At 48.4% G+C, this 25,607-nt stretch overlaps 6 protein-coding genes across 6 annotated transcripts; 5 read left to right on the top strand and 1 right to left on the bottom strand.

Moving 5' to 3' along the window:
• Positions 1-1,111: 1,111 nt before the first annotated feature.
• On the top strand, positions 1,112-3,911 carry GGS25DRAFT_516790 (fungal-specific transcription factor domain-containing protein; the record flags this gene model as incomplete). The annotated part of the gene is made up of 3 exons (XM_049263269.1): positions 1,112-1,254; positions 1,332-2,765; positions 2,816-3,911. The coding sequence occupies 3 exons, from the start codon at positions 1,112-1,114 to the stop codon at positions 3,909-3,911; spliced, it is 2,673 nt and encodes an 890-aa protein (XP_049121269.1).
• Positions 3,912-11,122: 7,211 nt separating this feature from the next.
• Positions 11,123-15,369, top strand: GGS25DRAFT_26384 (transcriptional activator xlnR). Its single transcript, XM_049257319.1, has 4 exons — positions 11,123-11,184; positions 11,552-12,210; positions 12,267-14,605; positions 14,706-15,369. Exons 2-4 carry the CDS (start codon positions 11,862-11,864, stop codon positions 14,847-14,849), a joined length of 2,832 nt encoding a protein of 943 aa, XP_049121270.1. The 5' UTR covers positions 11,123-11,184; positions 11,552-11,861; the 3' UTR covers positions 14,850-15,369.
• Positions 15,370-15,793: 424 nt separating this feature from the next.
• Positions 15,794-18,046, top strand: GGS25DRAFT_469688 (scavenger mRNA decapping enzyme). The gene is made up of 4 exons (XM_049259164.1): positions 15,794-16,029; positions 16,122-16,393; positions 16,514-17,535; positions 17,599-18,046. The coding sequence occupies exons 2-3, from the start codon at positions 16,318-16,320 to the stop codon at positions 17,425-17,427; spliced, it is 990 nt and encodes a 329-aa protein (XP_049121271.1). The 5' UTR covers positions 15,794-16,029; positions 16,122-16,317; the 3' UTR covers positions 17,428-17,535; positions 17,599-18,046.
• Positions 17,499-18,238, bottom strand: GGS25DRAFT_516793 (uncharacterized protein; the record flags this gene model as incomplete). Its single annotated transcript, XM_049263270.1, has 2 exons — positions 17,499-17,536; positions 17,596-18,238. The coding sequence occupies 2 exons, from the start codon at positions 18,236-18,238 to the stop codon at positions 17,499-17,501; spliced, it is 681 nt and encodes a 226-aa protein (XP_049121272.1).
• Positions 18,239-19,826: 1,588 nt separating this feature from the next.
• GGS25DRAFT_26513 (hexokinase-7) lies at positions 19,827-22,034 on the top strand. Its single transcript, XM_049257332.1, has 3 exons — positions 19,827-20,199; positions 20,313-20,330; positions 20,390-22,034. The coding sequence occupies exons 1-3, from the start codon at positions 20,018-20,020 to the stop codon at positions 21,765-21,767; spliced, it is 1,578 nt and encodes a 525-aa protein (XP_049121273.1). The 5' UTR covers positions 19,827-20,017; the 3' UTR covers positions 21,768-22,034.
• A 957-nt stretch (positions 22,035-22,991) lies between these two features.
• On the top strand, positions 22,992-25,593 carry GGS25DRAFT_469722 (MFS general substrate transporter). The gene is made up of 5 exons (XM_049259165.1): positions 22,992-23,944; positions 24,055-24,337; positions 24,440-24,464; positions 24,548-24,734; positions 24,900-25,593. The coding sequence occupies exons 1-5, from the start codon at positions 23,031-23,033 to the stop codon at positions 25,564-25,566; spliced, it is 2,076 nt and encodes a 691-aa protein (XP_049121274.1). The 5' UTR covers positions 22,992-23,030; the 3' UTR covers positions 25,567-25,593.
• The last annotated feature ends 14 nt before the right edge of the window (positions 25,594-25,607 follow it).

Here is a 25,607-nt window from a genome sequence, read left to right on the forward strand (position 1 = left end):
CTAGGTACCTGCATATAACTAAACTGAGTACCATGTAAGTGACTATACCCCTGAGCTAAATATAGTGATATACTCTGGCCAGTGTCATTGACTGTCATCTACTCTACTACTAGGTGTTACATAACCTACCTAACCTAGGCAGGTTCATCCACGGTGAATGCCATAGAAATCGGATAACTATATCAAACATTATTTCTACTTGCTTCTTATGCAGTCATCCGAGCTGACATAACCTACATAACCTACATCCAACCCGTACATACATGTACCTACATAGTACCCAAGTACAGGTATCCAGTATAACAAAGATAATGATTGGCTGAGACTATTGATTACTTAATTCACAGCCCACCCACTTATCTTGCTCATCCTTATCTTTCTTTCGTTGATTCGTGAGCGTTTCTGCGTTTCTGCATTTTGTGCTTTGCTTTTCTACATACTTGTTTGGCTGTTCTATTGAGTATTGTCAGGTTTTCTCTTGCCATGAGGCGTACTCATGCACATCTTGGCTTCCATGGCTTTCATCATAAAGAAATCCTCACACTAGTTTAAGTGGTCTCGGCTTTTGATCAATCTCCTGTCGCTGAACGATCGCAACCAGTTGCCTCCCCCACATACCTCCCTCCCTAAGTAAGGGCCAGTCTCAATGGATCAGCGGATGTGATACCACACTACACTGTCTAGGCATTCGGTAAGAACCGGTACGACCTATGTAGGTTAGAGGTATTTGATACTCTTCGCATACCTAGTACTTAGGTAGCTATCTACTCAAACCCTTAGATTCCGAGACGAGAAGTGCTATTAGACCAAAAGGATTGCTTGCTTGTCGGTTAGCCAAATACCATTAAGCGCATCCATCAGCGTCGGAAAGCGTTGAACATCTATTGGTCAATTTCTCAGATCGACCCAAACTACCGGATAACCCACCGTCCCCCGGAATTTAAATCATCGTCACATCTACATATGTCTTATGAGTCTTAGCTTGCATGTGCTCTGAAATCCCGACCTTTCCATCGCGTTTGCCCTTTGCAACAACACCATTTTCGAGTCCACTCTGCCTTATCCTGTCCGACCTACGTGCTAGGTACGTAGTAGGTAGTATAACGTTACCATGGATGGACCCGATCTTTTGGGTTTACGACAAGAGACCTTGACCTCGACTCTTCCCTTCGTCAATCCTTCTACCCTCCCCACTAAGAAGAAGTCTAGGAGAGGCGGCGATCCATCCACTCAAAAACGCCGGTGCGTTAGCACGTACGTAAATCCAAATATGCCTAACCTTAACCTAGTCCTCTACTTCTTGTGATTGCCATTAACCTCGTCTTTTATAGCGCCTGTATAGCTTGTCGTCGCCGGAAGTCCAAATGTGATGGCGCACTTCCCAGTTGTGCCGCTTGTGCGAGCGTGTATGGCACCGAATGTATCTACGACCCTAATTCAGATCACCGTCGGAAAGGCGTGTACCGAGAAAAGATCGATAGCATGAAAGCTCGGAACTCCACACTTCAGATCCTCATCGAAGCCATACTGAACGCCGACGAAGACGAGGTCCCCGAAATTGTCAAGAGAATACGAACTTGCGATAGCTTAGATACCGTAGCCGAGTCCATACTTAAACATGAAGATTTCAGTAATGGTGGTGTCCAAAATGAGGAGCAGGTTGAGACGGACTACGCCACCGATATGCCCGTTGAGGGTGAGAGAGACCTCGCTCGTAAGATGGGGGAGCTAAGGCTGGAGAACGGTTCAATGAGGTTCATAGGCGGTACTTCTCATTTGATACATTGGGATATACACGGCGCGTCAAATCCAGAATGCGAGTCTCAAGATCCAAGTGCGGTTGATGTTGATCCAACCACCAGTTGGTCAGATGTTACGAAGGATCGGGGGATTGTCAAGCATTTGCTTGACATGTACTTCAACTGGCATTACCCCTATTTTACGACTCTATCGCGAACCCTATTTTATCGCGACTTTCTGAAAGGAAAATCGCATATATCGCCCAATAAGACTACGTATTGCTCGCCGTTATTAGTCAACGCGATGCTCGCATTAGGATGTCATTTTTCTGACGCTCCTTGCGCCTATGCTACGGCTGATGACAGCTGGACTAAAGGGGATCATTTCTTCGCTGAAGCCAAGAGACTCATCGTCGACAATGATGAATACGAAAAGCCACGGTTAACAACAGTGCAGGCCTTAGCTCTAATGTCTGTTAGAGAAGCCGGTTGTGGGCGAGAGGCCAAGGGTTGGGTGTATAGTGGTATGAGTTTTAGGATGGCACAAGACTTGGGACTGAACTTGGATATCGGTGGCTGGGCCGACAACGAGAATCTAGACGAACAAGAGATTGATGCGCGAAGGGTTACCTTCTGGGGCTGCTTCTTATTCGATAAATGCTGGTCAAATTACCTAGGTCGACTCCCACAGCTGCCAAAGAGTTCCTACAGCGTTCCCAAATATGATGTTTTCCCCAACGAAGACGCCGAGCCCTGGTGTCCATACACGGACGCTGGCTTTGACCGGCTAGTCGAACAGCCCTCACGAACTCGTACGATTGGCTTACAGTTGTCCAAGTTGTGTGAGATCAGTAGCGACCTTCTTCTATTCTTTTACCACCCGAACCACATAGGGCGGTCAAGCGGCAAGTCTGTTGAGCTGAAGAAACTGAGTGAATTACATCGGCGCCTTGAGGACTGGCGGACGGATTTGCCTAAAGAACTTGAACCCAAAGAGGGGCAGTTACCCAACGCCATCCTAATGCAGTAAGTCTATATTCCTGTCCTATGTGGATATTTCTACTGACAAATTCAAGTATGTTCTTTCATCTTCAGTATATTCACCTTTTCCGCCCTTTTCTCAAATACTCTCCTAGCACATCCCCGCTACCGTCTCATGTTTCTCCAAGGAGAATATGCACTGCAAATGCCGGCGCTATCTCTAAATTGATGAGACTGTATAAGAAATTGTACAACCTCCGTCAAATCTGTAATATAGCAGTGTACATGTTACACTCTGCTTGCACTATCCACATCCTCAATCTTCCCGAGAAAACTGCTAAGAGGGACATCATCCATGGAGTGAAACACCTCGAAGAGATCGCCGAAGATTGGCTCTGTGGCCGACGGACCCTTAGCATCATCAGCGTTCTTGCTCGTAAGTGGAACGTCGAACTTCCTGAAGAAGCCTCTCATGTTTTACGGCGTACGGATGAAAAATGGGGCACATTCAAGACATCCGACGTTCCCTCGCCTCGGTCACATAATTCCATGTCCACCCCTCAACCAGTTGCAGCCTCGATGTCGCCACAAGGGAAACTTGCGTATAGCCCTCCAGGGCAGAATACCCCAGATTCTGCCATATCCCCAGCAGTCAACTCAGCACCGGTTTCGTCGCCCAAGGTGATGAAAAACATCAACTCTCCACCTTCCAATTTTGAACAAGATATGCAAGCACCACAACAAATGATTAATAATGTAGCCATGATGAACAATCCAGTGAATCTAGAGACCGATAGACTAGGCAACCCAGCGTGGCATCAGCAGCCAATACCTCAACCTGCTCTCAGCTATGCTCAGAGCTATGTTGCAATCCCAACCAGTACTGCATCCAATCCAGAATCTCAAAACACAAGAAGAACACAAGCCCCAAACTCCATGTACGCGGTCGACGGACAAGATTGGTACCTCAAGGACGGTGTAAATTGGCAATCTGGCTTCGATACATGGAATATGGGCAGTGGGCCGTCCGGATCAAATGTATCGGATCCCTCCATGTTTATATTCACATCAAACTCACAGCCCAACACTAACGGGCGGACCGTGGTATCCCCCATGGACTTTGATTTCGACAGCCTCAACAACCTGTCTGCTTCTATGAATGAATGGGATCTAGCGAACTTGGAGGAGTGAATGGTATATCTAAGCTGTACATCTGTAAAAATGAAATTGGTGGTTTTCTTGGGTTAATGCACAGGTTTATGCGTTATCTTGCGTTGGCTGGGTTAGGTTGGATGCTGAAAAATGGGATAGAAGTATAGGGGCGCCATGGCAATCCACCATGCATTACGAGCTTTTCTTTCAGCCTGGTTGGCGCAGTACCTACTAACGATTTATGAGAGGGGTTTAAGTCCCGGTGACGGTTTGAGCAGGTTATGACCGTCCAAATATATATCAACTCCACTGATTCAACTTTTCATGTTCGTCTACTCGCGTCTTTAAGGATGGAAATGGAGTTACTCACAAATCGGCATATTAGTAGCGTTTGTATGGGTTGAGCCCTTATTACCTATTGATTATCTCACACATATGCCTTTTCTAGATTATCCATCTCAAAGATACGAAAGCTCACATGGTAGCGTTGATGAGTACTAATCTGGGTAGTTGGTCGCCTCATGCTGACCTACAAAATTAACAAATTACGAGACCGTCGTCCAGGGTGGGTTATGAAATTGCAAACATCACAGTTCATGATATCGGTGGCATCTTACCAAGTGACTTAGCCCCTTTTCATCTAGTAGCTAATGTAGGTAGGTACGAGCCACAAGGGCCATGATGGCCAAGAAGCCCCAAGAAAGGTATAAGAAAAACCAAGACAAGCTCAAGAGATCCACCCCCAGATTTTCGCCGGCATCTATCAGAAAATGGAGTCTAGTGGGCCTTGAGTTTTTGTGGAGGAAAGCTTCTTTGGACGTGGCTGCGGATTGATACTCCTAGGATGGAAATGATAGAATAGGAGTCTGATAGTATCATGTCACACGCATAAGATGTGGCGGTACACGGTGTTTTGGAAAAGAATTGGAAGCTCCCAGTTTAGGTAGGTAGATAGCTACCTTGTACCTCGCAGTGTAAGACAATGCCCATATGATATACTGTTCAACCCTCAATGGAGAAGAAACATTAATGGACCTGTAATGGGGGTGGCGATGGCATGATCAGCGGTACCTACTAGGTGCCTTGGAGTCTAGATCACGTCTCGTATATTGATGATTTGCCTCCCTACGTAGATAGCAAGGGTCATTGCTGTGGCAAGGTGAGTGATCATCTGAGCCGCGAGCAAAGTGTAGTAAAGAGATGAGTACCTAACCCATACCATAAGGCTCGTGGTTAAGGGGAGTTTGCTTGGAGACCCGCCCCCTCCAGCTATGGTAGAAGGGGTGAGCGATGGCCCCTCTACTACCTCGACCAGAGTGATACAAAAGAAACAGCACTCTCACATACCATACCATACCATATGAAGTGGTCGATACCTAGGGTTGAGAGCACAAAGAGAAAAAAAACATAGCATGGCAAGAAGCTTTTCTTTTCGGTCATGGAGGAATCTAGATGGTTCCGAGCTGGCCAAATAAGGGCTGGGCCAAGACGCTTTATCGTGCCGGGGTACAACCATCCAGCGCCAATCTTTGCTGGAAACGGTGGTGTATCAGAGTTTCGGGGGGAGGGGGGCGCGAAGCTACATGGTCCGTTGGCTATCTCGTCGAACCGGAGCATGGGGCGAGGGCGGCCGGGCTGTAGAAGAAGTAGAGGATAGAGGTAGGTGGAGGGTTGCTTGCTTGCTCCGGAGTCAGTGCAGTGGTAATTAGATAAAAAACGGTTCGCGAGATGTATGTCTGGCATCCTCGATCTACAGGAACTCGGATGTCTTGAGTCTAGTGTGAATGAAGTCTTTCTTTTTCTTTTTTTTTTGGTATTCTCATTCTGGGGGGGGGGGGGGGGGGGTTGTTTTTTGTTGACTGTAGGTTCTTCTTGTCTCTACCCCAGATCGTAGTCTGCCGAAAACGACCAGGAAGCGAATGCAGCCTCTCGGAGGGAACGTCTGATTTGGGAGGTAAGCTGCCATTTCTGGGGTAACATTCCGCTTTTGTAGATCTACTTTTGCGAATACTCTGGTACTGTTGTATAGCTTGTAGTCCCGTCTCCCCCTTGCCCCTTGCCCCTCCACCAAATACCGGGCGGGAAATCGGGAGCTTTAAGCCTTGGGGGCACCTGCAAGCATACCTTGCCCATGGAACACCTGCACGATCTAGGGAAACCTGGACATGACATGTCAAACACACACTCTGCATTTCTTTTCCTGCAGGCACCGAAATATGCTAGCTACCCAAGGTTACCTACATAGTAGTAGTAGTAGGAGAGAACCATCTTCGTAGCATTTCTCCTCAAACGGCATATGAATGCTCGAAAAGAGAAAAGTTCTAGGTACTACTAAGGTAGAATCTCTTCGTGCGTTGCATTGCATATTGCATATTGACAAGGCATGCGTACCTGTGTGTCCGGTATATGTGACCATTGGGAAATGCACAATAATGTCAATCTTTCGTCGTTTTTATAATCCTGACCACATAAGGGTCCGCTCATCACTTGCTACAAATCGCCTTTTGGATCACATAGCTCCGTGCTGTAGACTGTAGATCTCTACAGACTATTTTCCGACTTCCTTGGAGTACCTACTAACCTAGTAGATGCGAGTACGGTATGCTGTCAGAAACGGCTCGTGGCAGCCTCTTCTTAGGCTTGGACCTTGTGTCGTGGTAATATGTAGGTAGGTAGGTAGTCCTCATCCAGCGTTGACTTGCTCCCGCTGTAACCCAACTCCGGACACGCCTGTACTTTGACTCGGCCCCCAAAAAGCCAAAGGGGGGATGAAAGGCACGTGGTAACAATCTATTTGCCTCCTTTCTTCCGGCCTGATCGCCACGGGAGAGAAGCCGCAATGATAGGAAGAGAGGTAACATCATGTGAGACCCGTCACTGGTTTTCAAGATACACGATCCCCTTGGAAACACAAGTCTGGCCATTGATATTGCGATACTCGCCTTGCGAACCTGGTTTTGTTCGTGCGAGAACCGATCGTGGGTTCAGGGGCAGCAGCAGTGTAGGTAGGTTGTGTGATGAGTAATCCAGTCTCTACATCTCCTCATAGGTAGGTTGGGAAGGAGTCATGTGCCTAGGTATACCCCTTTCAGCATCCTGTCACTGACTCATATACCTAGTAGCCCTATGTTACTAAAGTGAATTTGGAAACAGCCGCCAGACTTCCCTACCGACCTCCTACCTAGTAGCTAAGGTACGTATGTCTACCGAACTCTTAGATACCTGGTCTTTGGAACTGACAATAGAATAGCCTATGTCTCAAACTCTATAGATGCCGCGCTTATAATACTAGCATGCAGCGGCAAATTCTTCGCTAGCAGAATAAGCGCCGGAATATCCTCCGCCAAAACAAGCAACGGAAGTCGGCATCGTTGAATTTTTTTCAAAGTATGAAATGAATACCATTGTCATGAATAAGGGGAAGGGATTCGAACCCGTTACATCCCTGGCTGGTCTCATAGTATAAAGGGAGTGTCGATATTCCTCGATGTTAGTGGGAAGTCGGTCCTGGTTCCGTTCTTAGTCCCAGCGTCTCTAATTGCTGTGCCTGCTGGATTGTACCCTAGGCTCCTTGGCACGGGGACACTTCGTAGCTGCGAATGTGCAATTCTAGTTACTGTCATATAGGTAGGTTCCTAGGTAGTGGTAGTTAGAGATCACGGGTTTTCGTTACTCGATAAATCTCCCAAGTAGGTATTTAATCAAGTATCGAGTACTGGGTGCCAGTGGAGTCTCGTCTACCCAAACTTCTGGCACTCCGAGGAGGCCCAGGATTACATGACAAACTCCTACCATGCTTTTTTCTTTTGCATTTTTGGCGAATGACAGGCCCTTTTTTCCCTGAGCCATACGGCAAGGGCTTGTGGTCACAGTCGCGGTTGTAACTGGGAGTTAAAGTTCCTACAGTAGCGTATTCATCCCCGGATTCTATCGTTCCAAAGCAGCCAGTCGGAGAATATGGCCCCTAGCTTTGATACGACTTATCTAACTCCTGTTCACTTTCGAGTATTGTAAAATAAACACTACTACCCCTGTGGTGGATATTGACGCTTTGAAGACCTAAGACGGCTTCCGGCTGTGATGTTGGAAGGGTATATCATCCTTCTACATGATGATAAAACTGATGATGTGGGTTTTGTGGGGTTAGGAGTATGAGTACGTCGTCGAACGTGAGGCGCCGAAATATAGGTAGATACTTACCTAACCTACCTGTCTTCGTAGCTATATATAATGGTATTGTAGACGTCTCGAGGGATTGTGTCAGGTGACATTCTGTCAATATTTGGTTACTTTGTATATGGTGAAGAAACATGATCATCCATTGGTGGAATTAAATCAAACGGGGGTTCTGGCATTAGCACCAATAGGAGACCTTTGCGATAAACTGGTGCACGAAAAGGGAATTTCGGTCCGGCCACCGTTGACGACTAGGGGGGCCGAGATCCGGCTCGACTCTCCAGCTTCAAGACCAATCAGCACATCAAATCGACCACGGTAGCCTCCTATGATGTGACCTAACCTTAGGAGGTGCAGGCAGGTACCGAATAGTTGTTGTTCTATCATCATGGATACACACAAGTACCTATCTAGGGAATTCAAGACTCGATATACATACCTAACCTAGGTAGGATTGATAATGGTATGAAAAGAGGAAATTTAGTTCTAAGAGACAAACGCCAAGAATGTGGTAGGTAGGTATAATATATATTGCTGTGCATGCATAAGCGAGACGTGCCAAGCACATCCGCTATGTGGTCAAGTCTGGTAACCTAGGACAATTTTAATCTGTACCTAGGTAGACAATCATTAACTTTAGGAAACCCTATGGAAAGGTTAGCTGCATCGTCTCTCATCTTGTCATGAATATTCAACTACCTTCCCAAGTAGGCAGTAGGATACCAACTCTGAGACTCCCGAGAATCTCATACGCTGCCGAGGGTATTCGGTATGTTGGCTTTCCCAGACATCGGCAATGAAGCGCATGTTACGGTATGATATGAGATCTTGGGATGTTGTCATGATCTTAACTTGAGGCAAGGAATATTGTTTATACTACATACCTAACATTACCTAAGACATCTGGAGCCTCGATCATGTTGGTAACAGGGTAGCTCGTCTCTATTTCGGCCTTTAATGCATCAACTTAGGAATAGACGTATGCACATGTACGTAGATAAGCACTTGGATATAACAGTATATGATATGTATGTGGTATGTATACCTAGATCTGGGGTATAAATCAGTGTAATAATTGGCGAAGAGAAGATTGAAGATGGATGAGTTTGGGTACTACTAGTATTATTTGGAGAAGTGCAATGTAGGTACCTAAGGTTAGGTTAGATACACTACCAAAGCTAGCACCTGATTAATATACAGTGCACAAGTTACGTAATATTGGATGTATTCATGTCGTAAGAAGTGAGTAACACAGTAAACCTACGTAGATATGATACTGTGTGCACAGACCATTCAAGTTTACTAACCTAGGTACATTGATACCTAGTAGTCCTGTCTACAACTTTTTAAGCTTTTGTCACATTTGACAACTTCACAACCCTCAAATCAGTAAAGAACTGCATCTAGACGGGATTGGCCTTGGATCATATTATCATATTGCAACCCTACACCTTAAAAATGTTTACTTTCAATCATCAATGTCTCCTATCCAGCGCTCTCTACACTAAGGTTACCCACCGATTACCGAATACGGGGTTTTAAGTGGTGTGTGCCGGACTGAAATTTACGAGACACTGGCAGGCCGAGGTTTACCTGACCTCCCTACCTGGCCTACCTATCATGCCATATTCCCCGTACGACCACCTACGATCACTCATCTTGATTAGTGAGATCGCGGGGAAATTAGGGCTAAAGCTAATTATTATTGATTTACTTTGTATAACTGCATACCTACCTAGGTTACTCGACTGCCTACTTCTTTCTCTATTACATAGTATGTAAATACTCTAACCTAACCTATAAGAAACCAACTATACGAACACGAATTATTATTCGTTTCTAAAGTTGCCAGGGATCAGAAGAGACGAAATCGCCTTGAATAGAGAATGAGAATGTGGAGAACAATAGGTTAGTACCTGGGGATCGTCATCAGAATACTATATACCTACCTTTCTGGAAAAGGTGAATACCTAGCTCGCTCGCACTAGAATGCATCCAAAGTAGCCGCTGCCGCCGGCACCTTTGAAACTAGAGTCCGTTCTAATATGTATCTGTCTACCTACTCAGGTCCCTGATTTTCAATAAAGCGAGATATTATAGGTATTATTACCTAAAACGCTCAAAACTAAACTGACGACAACCCTTCGGCGACACGGTGGCCGGATATGAAGTTGCTTTCCGTTCGGCTTGGGGAAGTTCGCGAGTCTCCATGTTCGCCAAGGCTAGCAATAATTGTATAGCTGGGGTATCAGGGGTGACACAGTCCAGTCATGAAGCACCCTTGGCTGTCACTCGCGCTTCCTCCCCCTCCACCATCTTCCGAATTGCCAGTACAGAGTCTACTAACACAGACAGCCCTAATGAAGGAAGAGCGTGCTAGATCATCTCTACGTCTCAGTGCTTTAAAAAAAAACTTCCTAGACGGCGAGAAGGCCCCTCGCGAATTAGATAACTACGGGGATGAGGCTGCAACACCGCATTATGTTGCCATCCATCCACCTCGTCATTTCTATCAACGCAACCCACATTACCAAAAATTTCTATCTTACGAACTTCAGCTAGTAGGTCTCATGTCTAATTGTTTCTTCATTGAGTTGAAAGGCGTCAAAAAATGAAGCATTTTCCTAATTCTCAGGAGTTTACACCGGTGTGGGCCGGCACTGGAATAGCATGCCCCGAGATCTCTTCCATCGTAGCCTAGTCGGTCCTAGTGAGTGACCTTACTATCCTTTTCTTACGTGAAATACTGTCGTCTGTATAACCCCTAACCCCCCCTGTACCCTCTCTCTGTCTCTGCAACCCCGTCAAACCCCATGTCATTCACTCAAGTGAGAAAGCGGGTCATATAGAAGAATAGCCCGAGGGAGGACTCCTCCAGGAAGGGTTGTTACCAGAATGACCAAAAATTACATCTCTTATCCCCATCTCGTCACTCCATCGCCCTGGACTTGTTCTGTTCCGCCGTTGTATATTACGTCGCCAATATACTTGCGCTTGTCTATATTGCCCCGATGAAAAGGAGTACTCGTTCTCCAATCGAATTTACAGAGACAAGCAAGAACCTCTCTCTGTCTGCATGCCAAGGACGCAGACTTTATTTGCCCTCGTCCTCCAGACCTAAACAGAGATTGCCTTGGTTAGATGAGACCTTTTCTATACTTCCTTTAGTCCACCTTCCCTCCGAATATTCTGGTAGTTCCATGCTTAATAGTGCTACTATTGCTAGGTCTCCAGCCAGAGTAGCAGTGAGTCTAATTCACAAACGGGTGCTGTGGAACAACGCTCGTTTCTTTCTGTATCTTCACCTTCAATCTCCGTACATCCTTGCGTAAGAACCGTTGTCGATTCGTTATTACTCTTGCCTCTCCAACCCCGCCACATGCTTCTCTGCAAGGCAGTGCCGTTCTTATACTACCTAACGTGGCGATCACTTTTGACCCTTTTGGGGACCCCTATGCTGTTAAACATAATGTCATGCTCATACTCATCATACCTCCAGATAGATCCCCACAGTGAAAGGCTTTCGGGCCGTCCAAGTACCGCTGTCTAGAAAGGCTAGGTACGGTCTGCCAAGAGCTGCAAGAGACAACAGGCCTTCGACGAGAATATAGCTTAAAACTATCTCTCGCCTCCCCGATACAAGTCAAGCTTCCATGCGGTTTAGACGCTTTCATGCTTCACCCAACTGTTTGCGCTCGTTCGAAGTTGTCTATCGTTCACAATACTCAGGGTTAGACAAGATCATCGACGGATCAACTCCTATCTTCACCTCAAGTAAATCAGGTCAAATTCGCCATCACGGAGTACGCGAACATGCTGTCTAATCCACTTCAACGGTTTTCTCCGTACCATGCATTGCCATCTAATACACTGCTTTCGAATGCTCATGTGCCTGGGGGCCACCTCCACGCCGCTAGTCTAGAAACCTTCGGCCACGGATCGCAGTATACTCTTCAGCACCTTCAACAACACGTAGGAGTTCATGCACCTCATCTAGCCCGAGCACCACAACCTAAGCACCGCCAACATCCTTATGGGGGTCCGAGCACGAGGGCCACTGGGACAGCTGGCCCCATCAGAAGAAGGATAAGCAGGGCGTGCGACCAATGCAATCAACTGAGGACTAAGTGTGATGGACAGCACCCTTGTGCCCATTGCATAGGTTGGTGACTTTACCGAGATACTTTAGGTCTGAACCGAAGAAACTAACGGTGCCAGAATTTGGACTGGGCTGTGAGTATATTCGAGAGCGAAAGAAGCGAGGCAAAGCCTCTCGTAAGGATCTAGCCCAGCAAGCTGCGGCCCAGGCCGCCGCCTCTGCCGCCCAGAATGGAGATAAATCGCCAAATCCGAATGACGATAACGAGCCTTCCGCAGAGCATCAAACGGATAGTACGTCCTCTGTAAAGCCAGAGTCGCAAACGAACTCCAGTGAAAAGGCGCTCAACGACATCAACGAAGATGCCATCCAACGCAGCCAAAGGACGGGAAGTCTTGACAGTTTAGCAGATCTTAGTTCTCATCAACCTCATGTGACAGGGCACCCAGGAGGAATGGATGGGGACAGACTCGACAGCCCTACTTCTTTAGATCTGAATGGATATGGGAACGTTCAGAACCCATACGATAGGCCAGTCATGGGACATTTAATGGGGGGACCAACACACAACGGATACGGCTCTAATCAAGGCAATCTCTCCTCGAACTACCCCGAGATTCCTTATGGACTGCAGACACAAAGCCCTCCTAGCTACTCGACCAACCCTCAACAGACGTTTCGGATAGGTACTAGCCCGCTCAGCGCATACCCCATTGGTGGGGAGCCTACGTCGCCGGGATGGATGTCGATGTCCTCACCTCCTCCGCAGTTCCAATCCCACATTCCGCAAAACAACTATCACCACCAGCTGAGGTACCCAGTTCTCAACCCACTGATACCCCATCTCGGAAACATCATTCCCGTTTCGCTGGCTTGTGACTTGATCGATTTGTATTTTGCTAGCTCATCCTCAGCTCACGCACACCCCATGTCACCTTACGTTCTCGGCTTCGTCTTTCGAAAACGGTCCTTTTTACACCCGAGCAAGTCGCGCCAGTGCCAACCAGCATTATTAGCAAGTATGCTCTGGGTGGCAGCACAAACGAGCGACGCCCCATTCCTAACCAGCGTTCCCTCTGCCAGGGGTAAAATATGCCAGAAACTTCTCGAGCTGACTGTTAACCTGCTTAAGCCATTGATCCATACGCCGTCAGGAGAGGCTTCGCCCGTCTCTAGTCCAGTAATAGACGGTGTGGCATTAGGGGGGTTGGGAGTTGCTCTTCCCGGTTCGATGAGCTTAGAAAACCTGACGGGAGAATCCGGGGCTTTCGGTGCTGCGGGAACACTAGACGACGTGGTCACTTATATCCATCTAGCTACCGTAGTTTCAGCGAGCGAATATAAGGGAGCTAGCCTCCGGTGGTGGAACGCCGCGTGGTCTTTGGCGAGAGAATTAAAGCTGGGCCGAGAACTTCCGTATAGCCCTCCTTCGATGGTGCAAGGAAACAGTGGAAACGAAGTCGATGCAGACGGCGAGACAGAGGATGGATTAGGCAACAACACGACCCCCGGAACCGTCAGCGAAGAGGAGCGCGAAGAGCGAAGGCGTATCTGGTGGCTCACGTATGTCGTGGACCGCCACTTGGCACTATGCTACAACCGGCCGTTGTTCCTCCTGGATATCGAGTGCGAGGGTCTTCTCCAGCCCATGGATGACACCGAATGGCAAAACGGGAACTTCCACTCCAGCACGACAGATCCGGCCTTGGCAGAGCAATCCGGACCCGATGGGAGCCGGGTTCGGGGGCCTCACTTCGAATGCACCGGCCACAGCATCTTCGGCTACTTTCTCCCCCTGATGACTATTCTGGGCGAGATCGTCGACCTGCACCACGCGCGCAACCACCCACGGTTCGGCATCGGATTCCGCTCCGCGCGCGAATGGGATGACCAGCAAGCGGAGATCGTGCGGCACCTCGAGTCGTACGAGCAGAGCCTGAAGAAGTTCGAGCAGCGGCACTTCAACGCCAGCTCCGAGGACAAGAACGAGCAGGCGGCCACGCTGGAGATGCCATCGGAGCTCGACCAGATCGGCTCGCCGTCGGGGCGCTCAGTGCACACGAGCTCCTCGCGCATGACGGAGTCGGACATCCAGACGCGCATCGTCATGTCGTACGGCACGCACGTCATGCACGTGCTGCACATCCTGCTGACCGGGAAATGGGACCCCATCAACCTCCTCGACGACAACGACCTCTGGATCTCGTCGCAGGGCTTCATCACCGCGACCGGACACGCCGTCTCGGCCGCCGAGGCCATCAGCAACATCCTCGAGTACGACCCGGGCCTCGAGTTCATGCCCTTCTTCTTCGGCATATACCTCCTCCAGGGCTCGTTCCTGCTGCTGCTCATCGCTGATAAGCTCCAGCTCGAGGCTTCGGCGAGTGTTGTTCGCGCGTGTGAGACGATCATCCGCGCGCATGAGGCGTGTGTTGTCACGCTGAATACGGAGTATCAGGTAAGCACGCTTATCTTTTCTTAAATTCTTCCCCCCCTATTCATGTCTACTTATCACTATTATTTACATCTGGCTAACCTTGACCCTTTTTTTTCTATAGCGGAACTTCAGCAAGGTAATGCGCAGTGCTCTCGCCCAAGTCCGCGGCCGCGTGCCCGAAGACCTCGGCGAGCAACACCAGCGCCGCCGGGAACTTCTGGCGCTGTACCGGTGGACGGGCGATGGCACCGGCTTAGCCTTATGAGCTACCTAGGCACCTAGGTGTCTATCTGTCTGGGTAAGGTACCTGCTATACAATGTAGTCTTTCAATGTACATAAATGTAGACACATAAGGGGGGATTGGAGAAGGGGGGAAAGGGGGTTGGTGTCAGGCGTTTGTGATTGATTACCTACTTACATCTACGGGGCTATATTAAAAACGGACAATGGGGGGTTGGTGTGTGGTGTGGCCTTGCTTGGTTGCTTGTTTTGTTTTGCCCTTTAAAGCGGTCCCTACCTAGCCTACCTACATATGTGTGTGTATGAGGCAGAGAGGCATGCTAGAAATGAACGATTCCTGAGATATGATTAGTGAACTGGGTTTGGAACTACATGTATGTATGGTTATGATTTAATGTTGGATGGAAATGTAGCGAATATCTTTTCTTTTTCTTCTTCTTCTTGGGTCGCTCAGAGTAAGGAGTTGCGAATACATACATACCTACTAGGTACATTATGAATAATAGGTACTATCTACAGACACCCTGCCTAGGTATCTAGATAATACATATGTGCCACATGTACTTACTTGCGTACCGTCTCGCTTGTTCTGGGCCTTACATATGTAGAGTCAACATTGAATGTTTGCTTCGCTTCGCTTCAACGCCCTCTACTACATATGTAGGCATACATAGGTAGGTACGTAGGCAAATACACCCTACATACTACTCGGTAGCGAGAAAGAAGAGGGCCAAGTTGTTTTTGAGGTTACTTACATGCAACACGGATGATGGTACTGTACATACATACCTACATAGTATAGGTACATAGGTAGGATAATTGATGCTGTGCGACACACCACAGCATCGTGAGGTTATGCTAAATAGTACAATACAAACACCACTAACGGGATCAACTCCAAGTCCGAAGACAGCCCCTCATTGGCGGATGATTACCCCCCCTTTTTTTTTTCATTCTGGCGAGGACGAGGAAGGTATGTAACTAACTACCTAGAACTCAGTACTCAGTACTCTCTCAAGTGCTTGCTACATGTAGGGAGTAGACTCGTTTGTTCAAGTTGAGCTTACCTTTTCTTCATGTATGTCAATGGCAACCTGTCTTCCGAATATGATGCCCACCTAACTACCTACAACTTACATGGCAATTATTTGATAAACACATCAATAAAGGGATCCTTGCAAAATTGAAAGGGTGTCAGGGTCAGGTCAGCATCCATCTAAGGGACCTGTACAAGTACCTGGCTGCAAGGGTAGGGTACGGCCCGCGGTGTTATTTAGTGGGGCTGATCTCTGACAGGGAATCTCTTTTTCTCTCTTACATACATATTTACAAACGCCGGTAGGCTCGTTACCGATTGAGGGGTAATTAGGTATTACCACTACGATATATACCTTCCTCCTACCATCTCAAACTCCCACCACCAAACGCACGCCAGACAAATCGTTCATACCTACATATACTCCGTACATAGATATATTCATTGCTCCACACCATGGCGACCGAAGACAGCAAGCGCCGCGCCGAGGCACTGATCCCCAAGTTCCAATTCGAGCGTATCCTAAACCAAGGTATGCCATGTACATGCGCTTATCTACCACGACCCGAGCATCCTTCCCTACCTACCTAAGGTTAGGTATTTTAGAGAATCTACCAAAAAACTAACAAGGCTCAAAACCCCCCCAAAAAAGACGGTGCAGGACGAAACATCACGCTGTACGGGCAAGTTGACTCGCAGCCCGCGCTTCTACTACTCGAACGAGCACCGATCCCCGACGCCGACGAGTACCTGTCCGTGCTACCGTCGAGTCTACGCAGCATCACGAACCTGAGCAACAACGACATCTACTCCTGGTCTCTGGGGTCGGGCGGCCCGATCCTCGCCAACGACGAGAACGACAAGTACGCCGACTTCAAAATCTCCATGATCTATCCTTGTACGGAGACACATATCAAGAAGCATAGTAAGCAAGGATATCGAGTGGTGGTAGAGACGCCGGAGATCTATCGAGACAAGGTGCGGCCTCTGATGCAGGCGTACCGAGAGGAAGGCCGCTTGAACTGGATCTACAATATCATTGAAGGACGGAAAGAGGTAGAAGATGTCATTTATAGAACGCCACTAGGACGCGATGGGGACGAGGGTTTCCTAATGCTACCGAACCTGCACTGGGACAGAAAGACCATCGAAGCGTTGTACCTACTTGCTATAGTCGAACGACGCGATATCTGGAGCCTAAGAGATTTGAAAAAGAAACATGTCCCTTGGCTGAAACATATGCGAGCCAAATTGGTCGACGCCACGGTCGAAGCCTATCCGCAGATCGATACGGATCAACTGAAATTATTCTGCCATTATCATCCAACCTACTATCATTTCCACGTCCACGTGGTACACGTGATGCTAGATGCGACTGCGACCCAATCGGTTGGGAAGGCTATCGGGCTGGAGGCTATCATAGAACAGCTGGAATCGATGTCCGGGGACGATGAGACAGGCATGGATAGTGTTTCGCTAAGTTGCACGGTGGGAGAGGCGTCGGATTTGTGGACGAAAGTTTTTGAACCACTCAAGAGCTCTGGTAGAGCTTCTCAATCGCAATGACCAAATCGTTGGGAGCGGCCCCGCTAGGACAGTCCGACCACTCACCACCATCTCTAATACAGTATACTTCGTTATTTAGTCTGACCGTGCAGCTCTTCGTAACGCTCGCCTAAATACTAGGTCAGTAACTCATCCAGTAGATATGGTTCTCAAAAAGCCGAGCTTCACGTACGTCGGCAGTTCTTCGCACGCTCTCCCTCAACATCGCCATGCCAAAAGCACCGTCGTCCTTCGCGGCGCAGTCGTTGAGCTTTTCAAAATCGATAGCGTGTTCCAAAGCGCAGTCCTCGACCAGCTCCCGTTGAGGGATAAGCTTGTACTCCCTGGTTAAGCACATGGTAAAGCCGAGGTAGATTTTGGGATCTGGGTATAGATGGTGCGCGCATAATTCGAGAATATTTCCCATACATTCACCCGGGCCATGTTTGCAGCTGACGCCGTCGTTCTCGGTAGGCGTACCGATGTAAGATAATGTGAAGTCAACCTTGTCGCTGACGCGCATCATGGCCGGGAGAACCATTTCCTTGAGACAATCCTTAGCATCGGGGCATTTGCTCATAATGTGCGCCTCGAGCGGGACAAGTGCTTGAGCTACTGGGACAGCATCGTCGCTTTTTATCGAGGATGGGAATGACGCTGAAGGATATGATTTGTGCAAAAAATTCAAGGCTGGCGTAAGGTAGATATCGTAGAGACCGTAAACGAGAGCGGCGATTAAGGTTGCTATAAGGAGCGATCGGTGTCGACGTCGAGGGCAGTTTCGTACGGGCCGCTTCTCTTCGGTTAGCGGAAGGCTTATTTTGCCAGCCATCTCGTTCGTGTTTATTGTTTCGTTTCGTCTCGTCTCGTCTCGTCTTCGTCTGTTGACTTCTAATTTATGGAGGCGTTGGGTAAGGCTAGATAGATGGGAATTTTACCAAATAGCGCGATGATGCATAATAGAGAGAAAACAGAGCAAGAATTAATTAATAGGTTATCCTGTCAGCTAGAGGCAGTTATGTAGTTATTTCCAAAAGGAGACTTTCAGGGTTGTTGTTAGGGTGCCAAGGTAGTACCTAGTACCGTAGTACCTAGTACTTAGGCTAGATACTGGGTATGTATGCTTAGGTAGGTATTCGGTAAGTATAAACAATCAAGAAGGGTCGATGACTTTGAGAGAAAGGAGAGAAGGTTTGTGAGGAAGGTCGGGCACGGGTTTAGATCAATAATGTGGAATACTGGATCAAGTTAATTACATGTAGGTATGTGCCTACTTCTTTCCTGTTCCTGAAGAGCCTCCTGCCTGTATCGTTCATGTAAAGAACATTTAAACTTGAACTGGCTGATTGCAGAATGCAGGGGTTCAGTACTCCATACATCCACTAAAATTCGATCAAGTCAGGCGCCACTCGTACACTAGACCTCAGTGTGAATGATCTTGTGATATGGGGGGGCACATGTGGCTGAGGGGAACCTTACAACTTGAATTCCACATGGCAGGCTAGTACGTACCTGAACTAAGTCACGGTATCTGTGATAATCTGTCAAATCAGTTCCAAGGTTCAAATGTTAGGTACTAGTTAGTTATTAGTTAACTGAAATATTGGTGGTATCTTAGCATGTATCCTCTAGTTAGTAGTTAACTAAGGTTAGTTATTGATTGATCGGAACATACCTAATCTAACCTACACACTCGAGTCAGGGAAAACATCGGACACACCAAGATTCGTCGTTTAACGTTACTTGTGGTTAAGGTGACTTCCAAGGTTAGATTAAGTTAAGCTATATATATTTAAGCTTGACTAAGGATGAGCGATTGTCTCATATCTCAATGTTATTGCTTCACCTAAATTTATATTCTACATACTAGGTACACTTTGCATACTGAAGTACTTACTACTAACTTACTAGGTACTAATTGATCCCTTACCTGCCTACTCGGTAGGTACTAGGTAGACTAGGCAATGTAGGCATAACTAATCGTACCAAGCCCTACCTACCAAAGTATGTATGTAGGTACTTAGAACCTAGTATCTACAGGCTACGGTACGCATTGCATCACTCACATTTGGTACCCAATGGATACCCTGCAACTGTAACGTTTCCAGAAATTTACGGCCGCTGATTCGGCAGTGCACCCTGACTCTGCCCTCTCCGTCCATCTATGTGATATAGTGTATATAGTGTAGGCAAGTACCTACCGACGTACGAATATACCAGACCTACTAGTAACTTTTAATAGTCTAGTATTAATAACCAATAACCAATAACCTACATACTACATACATACTACATACATACTATGTATACATATATGTATGCTCACACATACTAAAAGAGGCAGTGTCTGCTCAGATCAGACTTAACATAAAGTCTCGAGAACCTCTCCTGTTTTCTGGTTTGGTATTTTATTTTATTTTATTTTTATTTTATTCTATTTTCAAGTGTTTGGGGGTTTCTTCATATTGTACAATACAATCCTACAATCATAAGACATGCCCTCGATTTCATCACCCAAGCCATTTAGCTAGGTACATATTAGTTTGCATATCTATTCTTGGGTATAGGAGGACAGAAATATAAGGGAGGGGGAAAGAAAGCCCACAGCAATATGAAGTCCGATATCAACGATTTCCTCGAGCCTCTGGCCATCGACGAGCCCAAAGCACACGCGCTATCGCATGAGCTGTTCCGCACCTTTCAACATTTATCCGCTCACTCGTCAAATCAGTTCCTCCCGACCCCGATATCAGAGTCCATACTCCGGCCCACTGAAGGCCGAGAAAAAGGAAGGTATGCTGCCCTCAAATGTCTCTTGTCCATAACACTCATCTACATGGTTATAAGCATACGTCGCTTCTGAAAACCCTTAAACCATTTTCTTGGGATAAGCTAACTTGTTATAGATATCTGGCGATTGACATGTGGGTTTCCATATAATGCAACCTAGCCGCGTACGCATTTCATTCTAACAAGTTAGCAGTGGTGGTACTAATTTGAGAGTTGGCTTTATTGAGCTACTGGGGAATGAAAATGGTATACATTGCAATGGCACGAACGGCGAAGGAAAGTTGCCGGACTCAGAATCGTCACCTAACCTGCATCGAGTACTCGAGAGGTCGTGGCCAATCTCGGACGTCCTCAAAAAAGAGAATGCCGATTCATTGTTCCAGTGGATTGGAAGCTGCATAGCAGAAGTTGTACGAGAAGGGTGTGAAACGCTCAATTTGTCTCGCGATCGCGAACTTCCTATGGGTGTTACATTCAGTTTTCCCATGGTTCAAGAGACTTTAGCCGACGCAACGCTCATGGCGATGGGAAAGGGATTTGCCATCACCTCCCGCTTGCATCTTGGAACTCATTTGATTAATGGCTACGAGGAGTCGAAAACCCCAGACTTGCCACCAATTAAAGTTGCGGCTATCTTGAACGACGCCGTTGCGACCCTGGTATCATTTATATACCAGTCTCAGGAGGATGAAACCCATAAAGCGGCGATGGGGCTCATATGCGGTACTGGCAGCAATGCCACAATACCTCTCAAGAAGAGCACTCTCCACAAGGACAAACAGCCTGGCAAAGTCAAGGTTTTGCAAGGAGAGTCAACCGACGACATGAAAATTGCCGTCAACACCGAATGGAGTATCAATGGGACGGCGCCGGCCTTGCGAAAGTATGGCCTAATCAGCCAATGGGATACTAAACTGGACTCTGAAGGCGAAGCACCTGGGTTCCAACCGCTTGAATACATGACTTCGGGACGGTATCTCGGCGAACTGGGACGGCTGATGTTAATAGATTACCTCGAGCACCATTTAGGTATATCCGTGGACACCATGCCCTCACAACTGCAAACACGATTTGGCCTTACGACGACTTTTCTCAGCCTTTTCCGCCCCCCAAACACACCGGTATTACTAGCTAAGCTTGAGGAGGAGTTCCCGCAATCGACTGCTAAGGCACCTTTTCAATGGACCGAAGAAATGGCGGATATTTTATACAGAATCGCGAAAGCTATCGAAGTCAGAGCTGCTGGTATTGTAGCGGCAGCCATTGTTGGGCTTCTCGCGTGTGCCGATGATATTCCCCTTGGTGATTCGCCTGCAAACACCCCGAACGGTAGCTTTATTGAGTCAAAACCCGCCAAAATGGAATTGATTGTTGGATATACTGGGGGCTGCATTGTTCACTTCCAAGACTACCTGGCAGACTGTCAACAATTCCTTGACTCAATAATTCGAACCGAGTTCGGAGACGATGCCCCTCTGAGGGTAATCCTGCGTCCGTGCCACGACGGAGGGATCAAAGGTGCAGGTGTCCTTTGCGGCGCCTCTCAAGCAAAGCCTTCTGACACTGCTTGAGATTACCTGTGGATGTATATATTTTGAATCTCTTGGAGTTTAGAGAGGCGTATCTTCATAGCACGGCTGAGGGAGGGGGTCAAGGGACAAGGGGTTGGGTGGCAATTGTTGCGCATGCTGCATTTCACACTGATGGCATTGGTATGTTCCCGAGATGAAGGTTTTCTTGTATTAGGCACGGATCATACGGATTGGGTACCTATCTCTGCCTAGTACATAGTAATCAATAGCTGTGTCATCTCAAGCTTCATCTACGAGCTGTAGTTGAAGGACTGCCTTCTTACCTGGCTGAATGCGATCTGAACGATATATGTTCACCTACCCTGCCTCTCGATAGATCAACACTAGATTCCACCCACTAAATGCCTAGCTACCTAGGTTAGTAGCTTATATTATCCGTGTGTGCCCTTTACTTTAGGTTCTGTAGAAGGGCATTAGGGGTCTTAGTGTATTAGTGAGGCTCAGATTGAGAAACCTTGGAACTCAGACTGCGCTCTCTTCTATGCCGGGATAATTAGAGGGGTCAGTGTCAGTCACGCGCAAGCGCTCAGGTGGTTCCCCGCAGAGTTGCGGGCATACGAAGTAGATAGAGCTGCACATCCATAACGCATATCATATCCATAAGCATTTTGAATAGTAAACATTGAGAGAGAGACGTCCACTTTATCAAGCCCCCCCCCCTCCCTGGTAACCACGGTTAGTTTCCTGCCTGCCTTTACGGGGAAGCATTTGTGTAGAATCCGCTCTGTCGCTCTCTCGTGCTCTCTCTCTCGCGAACAAAAAAGTTCCTCCCCGGTCCCCATTTTCAGTTCCACCTACGGATTCTTTTTTCTTTTTCTTATTTTTTCTTATTTTTGACTTTTCTTACTTCTTACTCAACTCTCTCACCGACTCAATTTCTCTTGTTTTTTGTTCTCAAGAGGTTGGTGGCATCTTGTTTCTCTCTCTTAACTTTGCCTCGTCCAAACTATTGCGAGATAAAGTAGACTTTTAAGAGTTGAAGACGAAACTAAAAATAACCTAGTTCGTTCCTTAACGACCACTAAGATTCGGTCTATAGGAGCCTTCGAACCTAGATTGGCCGAACTAAGAAAGACGACCAAAAGCAGAAAGCCATTCTGCTGGGTATAAGTCTCGGGGAAGCGGGAGATATTTATTTTATCTATTTTTCGAATTTTCTTTTGAACTGGAAGGATTTGCTTGTCATTGGTAACCAAAAATCTCAAAAAAAAAAAAAAAAAAAAAAGCAACTATCTATCATCTATGATGCCTCGTGCAGCCAATGGCGGTGACGCTGCACCCTTACGTTCACGTGCGTACAACCACAACAACTCCCCCGAGCCCGCGACGGAGCAGACGGCGCTGCTGCAGCGGGACCCGTGTGCCAGGAGTTATGGCCAGACACCCAGTGTTGCCATACCTCGCCGAGGCAGGCGCGGCGCCAGATACGACGACGACGACGACAGCGATGATGATGGCTGGGGGAGCGACATCGATCCGAACGAAGCGGACTTAAGGATCGCGCGGAGTTACACCTCGTGCGGCTCGGGGTTCGCGCCGGAGTCCCTGGAATCGCCGATGCTTAGGGGACGTCGCCGGTCCCGGAGCAGTGCGACGCGGCCCACCCTGGCGTCTGTGTCACCCAGGCCCATGGCAGGGACGCACACGCACGGACAGCTCACCGAGTCCCCGATCGTCGAGGGCGACGACGAGGACGAGGAAAGGGATATCGAGGCCGTCGCGGGCAATGATACCGAGAACGACCTGGCCAAGAGGAGGCCGTCGTACCTGATCGACACGGACCGCCGCCGCTTCTGGATCGTGTTCCTGAGCATCATGCTCTCGCACTTCCTCGCCAGCTTCGACGCGTGCATCATGGCGTCGAGCCACCCCGTCATCACGAGCTACTTCCGCAGCTCCAACAGCGCCAGCTGGCTCTCCACCGCCTTCTTGCTTACCAGCACCGCGTTCCAGCCCATCGGCGGCCGCCTCTCCGATACTGTTGGCCGCAGACCGCCGTATCTGGCTACGGTGGTCGTCTTTGCGCTGTCGACGCTGTGGTGCGCGCTGGCGCAGAGCATGACGAGCTTCATTGTCGCGAGGGCGGTGTGTGGGCTTGGTGCGGGAGGCGTGCTGGGGATTGGGAGTATTATTATTAGTGATTTGGTGCCTATTGAGTAAGTGTCTCTCCCTATCCCCCCCCAACCCCTTTACATGTGTGAAATGAAAAAAAAAGAAGGGTTATCACGGACGAGTGCATAAAAGCTAACTACTTTCTCAAAATCAGACGCCGAGGCACCTACCAAAGCTACGTCAACATCGTGTACGGCGTCGCCTCGGCCCTCGGCGCCGCGCTGGGAGGCATGATGGCCGACTCGATGGGCTGGCGCTGGGAGTTCGGCATCCAGGTGTTCCCCATCGTCCTGTGCTTCGCCGTCGCCTACTACGGCATTCCCGACGACCTCGGCATCGAGAACAAGCACCAGACCTTCGCCGAGGGCATGAAGACGTTCGATTACAGTGGCTCGGTGCTCTTGACTATTTCGACTACGTTTTTGATATTGGGCTTGGTATGTTATGTTTTTTTTTTCTTTTTTTTTCGCGTGTACTGGGCTTTACAAATATGATGAAAGTGGTTTTGGGGGTTTTGCTAACGAGAATTATTTGGGCAGAACCTCGGTGGCAATATTCTTGCATGTAAGTCCCCTCCCCCCCCTTTTTTTTTCTATCTTTTCCCTCAAGCATGTTTAAAGGGGTAAACGTACTAACGAGAGAAAAAGGGACACATCCGTTCGTCCTCTCTTCACTCGCCATCTTCTGCGTCTGCTTCCCAGCTTGTCTGTACGTCGAGTCGAAGCAAGAGCGACCTATCATGCCTCTAGTCCTCCTCCACAGCTCTCCCAGAGCCAATATGATCTTTGGCAACATGATCGCCTCGTTCCTGCTTAACGCCATCCTCTTCAATGTGTAAGTCATTCGCTTTTCTTTCTCTCTCCCTAGTCCCTTTATTGGTAATATCACGGTATATCAAGGGATCTGTTGCAGATTACCTGCCTAAATATAAAAACCATCAAGGAGAAAAAGGGGGACAATAAACTATCTACCTAGGGTATCTAATTAAAACCAATCTAGCCCCCTCTTCTTCCAAGCCGTCCTCCTCACCAGCGCCACAACCTCGGGCCTGTACCTCGTCGTCCCCGTCGTGACCGCCAGCTCCATCGGTACTCTAACCGGGTTCCTGATCTCGTACACGCGGCGGCTCAAGTGGCCCCTCGTCCTCGGCACGCTCTTCTACCTCCTCGGCACCGCCCTGCTCGCCAGCATGCGGCGCGGGTGGCCCCTGTACCTCTACCTGATCTGCCTCGTGCCCTCCTCCATCGGCCAAGGGTTCCAGTTCCCCGGGACCTTCATGGCGGTGCTCGCGGCGTCGGAGCACCGCGAGCAGGCCGTCGTCACGTCCACCCTCGTGCTGTGGCGCGCGCTCGGCTCCGTCCTCGGCGTCGCCTTCTCCTCCCTCGTCCTCCAGAACGCGCTGCTCCGCTACCTCGCGCTGTACCTCGTCCCGCCCTACCCGCTAACGGGGCCCGAGGCCGAGGCCTGGAAGCAGGCGCTTATTGACCGGGTGCGCGAGAGTGTCGAGGCGGTTGCTGCGCTGCCTGATGGCGACACCAAGGACCAGGTTGTTGCGAGCTACGAGGCGGCCATTCGTCTTACGTTTCTGTTCTGCGTTGGTTTTGCGGCGCTGGGTGTTCTATTGGTTTTGCCGGCTAGGGTGCCGAGGTTGGGTGCGAGGAAGTAAATGTTTGGATTCTTTGGATTCTTTGGATTCTTTGGATTCTT

Source organism: Hypoxylon fragiforme, assembly GCF_022984875.1.
Source record: "Hypoxylon fragiforme strain CBS 206.31 chromosome Unknown GGS25scaffold_1, whole genome shotgun sequence".
NCBI lineage: Eukaryota > Fungi > Ascomycota > Sordariomycetes > Xylariales > Hypoxylaceae > Hypoxylon > Hypoxylon fragiforme.